The 6,868-nt window shown below is 33.6% G+C and overlaps 1 protein-coding gene across 4 annotated transcripts in view; it reads left to right on the plus strand.

Moving 5' to 3' along the window:
* CPEB3 (cytoplasmic polyadenylation element binding protein 3) overlaps positions 1-6,267 on the plus strand; it is a 100,172-nt gene extending 93,905 nt beyond the window's left edge. For all 4 annotated transcript variants that reach the window (XM_075154754.1, XM_075154755.1, XM_075154756.1 and 1 more), the window contains one exon: positions 598-6,267. In XM_075154754.1, coding sequence (XP_075010855.1) covers positions 598-825 — 228 coding nt within the window. In that variant the 3' untranslated portion in view covers positions 826-6,267. The remainder of the gene's footprint in view (positions 1-597) is intronic.
* The last annotated feature ends 601 nt before the right edge of the window (positions 6,268-6,868 follow it).

Consider the following 6,868-nt stretch of genomic DNA (forward strand, 5'->3'; position numbering starts at 1 on the left):
TCTTTAGATAGTGATTTTTGCCGGCATAAGGCGGAGTATTTAATACAAGTGCATTTAATCTTGTTTAATTTGAATCTTCTCTTCATTTATTAGTCCGGTCCTGCATTTTGCAGTTCAAAAAAAACCAAACAATGAAACAGAAAAAACTCTCTGGTAAAAACCTCCTGAAACTCACCAGACCTCTGAATTTTAGAAATAGAAGTTTGTTCTTCGTCATTTTTCTTCCTGAATGCTGCTCTCTAGTACCCTGCCCCCAAAACTGTATTCACATTCCTGGAGGTTTCTTAGACAGCAGCAAAATCCTTGGAGATGCTATTTTTACTGTACTTCCATCTTACCTTTCACATACCTAATTTTTCCAAGAAATGTTGAATAGTTACCAAAGCACACCCTTCTTTCTTCAGATTTTCTGACAAGTAAAGTGGTTGGTATGAAAATTTAACTACTGATCTCTTTGGGTTAATCCAGCATCAGTTGAAAACCTTCAACTTTAGTTCAATATATTTTAATTCAAAAGAATTAAAATATTGTTCCTCTGTTCATACTTAGCAAAACTATGTAATCTTCTTACAGTTATTTTTCTTCTTCCTGGTGCAGGTGGAAGTGAAGCCATATGTGCTGGATGATCAGATGTGTGATGAATGCCAGGGCACTCGCTGTGGTGGAAAATTTGCTCCATTCTTTTGTGCCAATGTTACCTGTTTGCAGTATTACTGTGAATACTGCTGGGCAAGCATACACTCTCGTGCTGGGCGGGAGTTCCACAAACCACTGGTAAAGGAGGGAGGTGACCGGCCCCGCCACGTCCCGTTCCGCTGGAGCTGAACCCCAGGCCTCACCCAGCAACAAGTACTGGAGTAGATAAAATCGAGTGAAAAGAGAGCGCTGCCTCAGGGCTTAGTGTTCTGGAAATCTGTGCATTCGTCCTCGACTTTAATGAAGATATGGGTCTTTTTATTACTATTATTATTATTTACAGTCACATTACTGAACTCAGTGTCCAGTATAATACAAACCGGCAGAGTGTAACTGTACTGATTTTGCACTTTGATTCACACAAACATCTGCTTGGTACCTTAATTTCCTACACAAGACTTGTCACTAGTGACATTATGTAGACTGCCATTCTCATCAGCCTTCACTGGGTTGATGTGTATGTGATGAAGATTTTTTTATTATAATTATTTTTATTTTTAAACTGGAGCATGCACTTATTTTCAGAAATTTAGACTTGCCCCTAGCAGATGACTTACCAAAGGTAATATTCACAAGTAGGTGGCAGATGTAGCAAAAACTTAAACAGATATTCAGCAATCATTAGTTTGGGTCATTTAGAGTAGTAATAACCCTTAAAGAAAATAAGCCTTTAGTTGCTTTCCATTTTGACTTGTAAGGATGATACCTCATAAGCTGGATCAGACTTTTTTCTTTTGTTTTGCTGAGGTTTTTTGTTTGTTTGTTTGTTTTGTTTTGTTGGTTTTGGTTTTTTTTGTTAGGTCTTTTAGTGTTATGTAAATGTATGCTGCAATAGCTTTTGCTGCTATTAAAATGGTATTACTAATACCATAATACTCTATTCAGGCTAGGGTATCAATTAAAAAATGAATATGTGATTAAAATAGTGATGGCTGCTGAAAGGAGATCAGTATAGCATACAGAAAAGCTTCCAAGGAAGGTCAATATTTTTTGACTGCATGTTTACTTAATCAGGTTGCTGCATGCAATAAATTTTATATATGTCTAATATAAAACCTGCCCACAATGCACAAATTATGAATCTACGTAGGCTACAAAATACTCAGTAACAAAAAAAATTGATTACTGACTGGAGGAAGGCATGCCTCAGTAAATGTAATGCTTCTGAAATTAGGATCAGCCCATTACAGAATGACCTATATTACAACAAATATAAAAACTAGCTGTAGGATATTCTTAAAACAAATTTGTGGATGGTAGATGAAGTACTTTGCGGTGCTCTGTTATATATCGTGCAATTTATTTTATATAGTAAAGTGATTATGTCTAGTACTGTGATCAAACTTAACTGTTAAAGCCTCTGTATCCAACATTAACATATTTTTGACAGTTCATAACAGGTACATAAACAGAAATGAGCTCTTAGTTACAATCTCTCTCCTAATGCTTGCATATTTACGTAGCTGCAGACCTTGTCCAGAAAACCAAAGAGCTCATGCTAGCGTACATACACTACCGATTAGATAGTCTGTCAAACTAATAAACTAGGCACATTTAAGAAAGTTAGGAAAAAAAGTGGTGCTAAAGAAATGTCTGCATATAAAAGTAACATGAAATGTCTGCTCTGTGGATGTGGCGTTATCTCTCTAACCCCTGGATGTATCCTGTGAAGCTTGAATACAATTAAGACCTGCTAACACAGTGGACATTTTTTTAGCATGAACTATGGGGCTGCAGATAGCATATAAATATAAACACACTTGGTATACTAATGATTGTGAGAATGTGTACACTATTTTTTTCTTTTTCCTCTATGTTTTTGCAGTTCTGGGGACAATCTGACTGGATATGACACCGCATAGTAGATTTAAATGTTCTGGGTTTTGTTTGTTGTGATGTCCTTGTTTGTGTCTAATTTAGTAAGTTTTTTTCCCAATGTTTAGTTGCGAGTATTGGCTTTGAAAAGATTTTTTTTTCTGTTTTTGGAAAAAAAAAAAGAAAAAATAGTTTTTTACTGGTTTAAAATGCTTATTATAATTATCCCTTTTGAAGTTACTTCTGGGCGTTTTTGTGATATTGCTTTTCCCAGCCCAGGTGTCTTTTCTCTTTTTTTTCATCTGTACAAGACATTTTGTTATGCACTACTTTTTGTATCTAGACAGTTTTCAACAGTTGGCTGATGATTTTTTTTAAAGAAAAAGGCATGCTTTCTGACTGACATGATCTTTTGCAATACCTCAATTTTGAAATATAGGAAAGAAAATGATATTTTCTAAGTAAGTTTATTCAGAAAAATATATATTAATTTAATTCTGCGAGAAAAATGATTTAACAGATGGGTAACTTTATTTTTTTCATGCTTATTTGAGTTTTTTTGAAAATGAAGAAGTTAGAGCTTTATAACTGTAATATTAAAGATCATAGCTAACCTACAGAAATCTACCTAATTATGTGAAAGAAGTAAACCTTTTTGAAGAAATACCCCTCTTTCAAGTAGAAAAATACCCCCAGAGAGAAAGAGAGAGAGAGAGAGAGAAGCTGGAAAATGTACAATATAGCATAATGTTGGATTAAATCTAAACCAAGACCATCATAAAGAACAGGTGTAAACACAAACTCCATTTGGTGCTGAAAGTTGTGATTAGAAGGTGGAAAAAATATTTTCCCTTAATTTGTATATTTATAATCAAGTGTGATTATGCACGACTGACCAGAATTGTGAGAGTTCTTCTGTTTGTATTTTTTTAAAGAGAACTTTTTTTAGTTTATTAAATTATGACATGCTCCCTTTTGTTTTGTAAATGAATGTGCCCCTGAGTTGTTAATATGTTATATTAAAAGAGGGTCCTTCAAAAAAAGTTATTTTTTAAAATACGGAGTTCTGAACTGCAACTTGACTAAGAAGCCCCTGGGTACAACAGGTCCTATTGTGGCCTTTTCTGATGTGAGACTTGAACTAGTCGATTTTTTTGAAGGCTAACCTAACCTCGACTATTTGTTGTTATGTGCAATACTGTTTGTACTGTTTGTATAAAAAAAAAAGAAAAATGAAAAGAAAAAAGGCATAAATCTTTATTGCAGATTTATTTTCATTGCAGACTTTAGACATTGTGATTCACTAAAATCATTTTTCTACTGTCAAATATGTACCTTTTCTTCATGCTGGTATTTTTTCAATAGTAATGTAGCCTTTGTACTGAGACAAATTTTCATTGTTATTTTTAGAAAGATTTTTTGCTAAGAAAAAAATTAAACATATTTACATATTTTTCATTTTTATTTCGTATTTTCTTTAAGGAGTGCTTTCTCAACCATTAATATAGTTGTTTCTGGGAGAGACTTTCATATCTGGTCAATGTCATTAATATTATTTTGTATTTTTACTTGGAATAAATTAATTTTATGATGCTAATTCTTTAAAAGTTTATTTTTTTCATTTTCAGTTATTTTTGAAGCTAAAATCTTTGTAATATTGTTACTAAAGTGTCTAGTTTTTTGAAATGCAAAGCTTTATGTATTAACTTGCTGATGTGGTTTACAATAGTGTGGCAATGATGAAAATGGTTGGTTATGTAAAGTGATTGGAAAATTGTAACAAAGAATTGGGCAATAAAATGACAGAATGAAGCAGAAAAAATGTGATATTTTGAAAAGCCTTTTCCTTTATCAAAATGATTTAGGGAGATAATAGGGATGTCACAGTACCAGTTCGCTGTCTAGATTTATACACCACCAGTGTTGATGAAATACTATTGCCATTATAAGGAACTAAATCTATTGAAACAATGGGTTTTTGACCCTGCCCATTCAGCATAATGCTCCATTACTTTTCTTGTCATGCACTCAATAAACTCTCTTTTCAATAGTCTTAGATTAAACCTCCTAAAATATATATTCTTCATTGTATTTTGCCACCGTGTTATTTATTTAATTAAATTGACCCTTTCCTGCACAACTTCCTTCCTGCATACGTTTCTCAGTGGCAGCATGGAGCAGACTGTACGTACCCACATCATTTTCTAATGAAGTTACCACATAGTGTTGGTAGCTGCCTAGTTAATGCAAAATAATGTATGTCCATTTCCTGGTAGCAATGCAGTAACCCATATTGCCACCATGTCTGAACATCTGTTCAGCTTCTTTGTCTTTCTCCGTTCTTCTCTACCTCTCTTGTGTCTTTGTCCTTTTTTTTCTTTTGTATTGGCAATACCAAGCGCCAGTATCAAAACACCTTTCACTTCACCTCCATTTACATTACCTTTGTTTCTCTGTGCAGCCAGAAGAAATCCCTTCCTGAAGCCAGTGACTCTGTTCTGGCACCTAAAACAATCCAGACTAAAACTGGTGTTGCGTAAACAGGGCATACAATGACTTTCTCTAGACAAAACAATTACTTCAACAAGTTATTGATGATCTTTTAGACTAACTTGTGCTAGAGTGGCTCATCTGTAACTTGCGGAAAGAAATGCGTCCAGAGTTGGTCTATTGTGTATCCTGTGTGTTCAGTTCTGTAAGTAATGTATAGACTAGATCAAATAGTGAAGTAAAATTTAGACTCAAATTAGGTACTACTGGTTGGAATGTACGCAAATTGCAAACAAAGGAGATTAAGGAATGAGGAGGGAATAAAAAAATTCCTGCTAAGTGGTACAAAGTTTATGCTTACATTTCTGCCTACATGCTTGTATTTTATAGCCTGCTAGCAAGGCATGGGCTAAAACAAATTGTATTGCAAATATGCAGTTAGCAAATAACTTTGCTGATTTCACTATCTGTTAGAGTAGTAAAAAAAAAAAAAAGAAAAAAAAAAAGCGCTTAACTGGGAAAAGCTCCCATGTTAATATTTCAGTATTGTGACATCTCTACTTGCAAGGTATGAGTGAAAGATTAGTCACAGATTTCTAGAAACGTCTCTTTTGTTTAATCTGGCTTGTATGTAGTTGCTTTTATGCTAGTTTGTATGATGTCAGCTAAACCCTTTTTTCTTTTCCTTCCTTTCTTTCTTTTTTTTTAAACCAGACGAACTTCTTAATCTCTGCTGCTATAGTGTTCTATCATACCACAGAGTATTTTATATTCATGTTAGTGACTACTCTATACCCCAAATGGGTAGCTGGTCAGAAATCACATTGGTCACATAATTCTGACACACTCAAATTTACATGAGAAAAAGTTCAGCAGTAAGTAGAAAACCAGGGTGCTAATAAGAGATAATTTTGGCTCTTTTTTTTTCCTGGACGTAGTTCTGTTGGGGTATAAAGTATTAGATATTTGTAATTTTACTGTCAAAATAATGGACATAACTTTTAGAGCATTCACAGCTAAGATCTCTGTACTTGTTTTTTCAACTAATTTTAAATGTACTGTATCTTTTATTACATGTTCTCTTAGATTGTTTTTGCTAGTAATTCTAACAAGGCTTCTTCCTTTTTGGCTTGGACTAATGCTTGTATGGAACTGCAGTACTGTGACTAAACATGGAGCTCAATGCTGCTATTGCTTACAACTGCTTAAACTTTGTAGTTTGGACTTTATTTTTTTCTGTAATAACTTATTAAATATAGTTGTATGAAGTACTGATACTTGTCATCCTTTGCACATGCTAAGGAAATCCTGGGATATGCATTATGGGAATGTAAACTAGCTACAAAACCCCCAAATATTGTATCGGAAAACTGTTTACACTAGATAAGGTTAAGTAAATACACACCTTACATGCACACAAACTATCTTTTCTAGTTATTTTATAATACAAGTATACGGTCCACTTATGTTTTCTGTCCAAAATGGAAAAGCCACCCAAAAAGCATTTATTATGCTAAGCTGAAGGTAAATACAAATATTTATACTATGGAAATATTTCTGAGAATGTAGTTTTCCTCCACCAAATGCCTTGAAAAAAGAAACTGTTGAATTTCTCTGAATTTAACAAAAATTAGATTGCACTTATAATTTAACTTATATTGCACTTTTTTATTAGCAGTTTAACAATGGCTGCAGGCTAGAGATTAGACTGACCAGTTAAAAAAAGAAAAAAGCACTGCAACACTAGTTTCTAATGGTTTCCATTTTACGAATAGGAGACAATTAAAGTTCAGAGATATAGCTGTTTGGAACTCTACAGAATAATTCCTTGAAAAAATGTGAATTCTGCTATGTCAGGGCAAGTGAA

This window comes from Calonectris borealis, chromosome 7 (assembly GCF_964195595.1).
Source record: "Calonectris borealis chromosome 7, bCalBor7.hap1.2, whole genome shotgun sequence".
Lineage (NCBI taxonomy): Eukaryota > Metazoa > Chordata > Aves > Procellariiformes > Procellariidae > Calonectris > Calonectris borealis.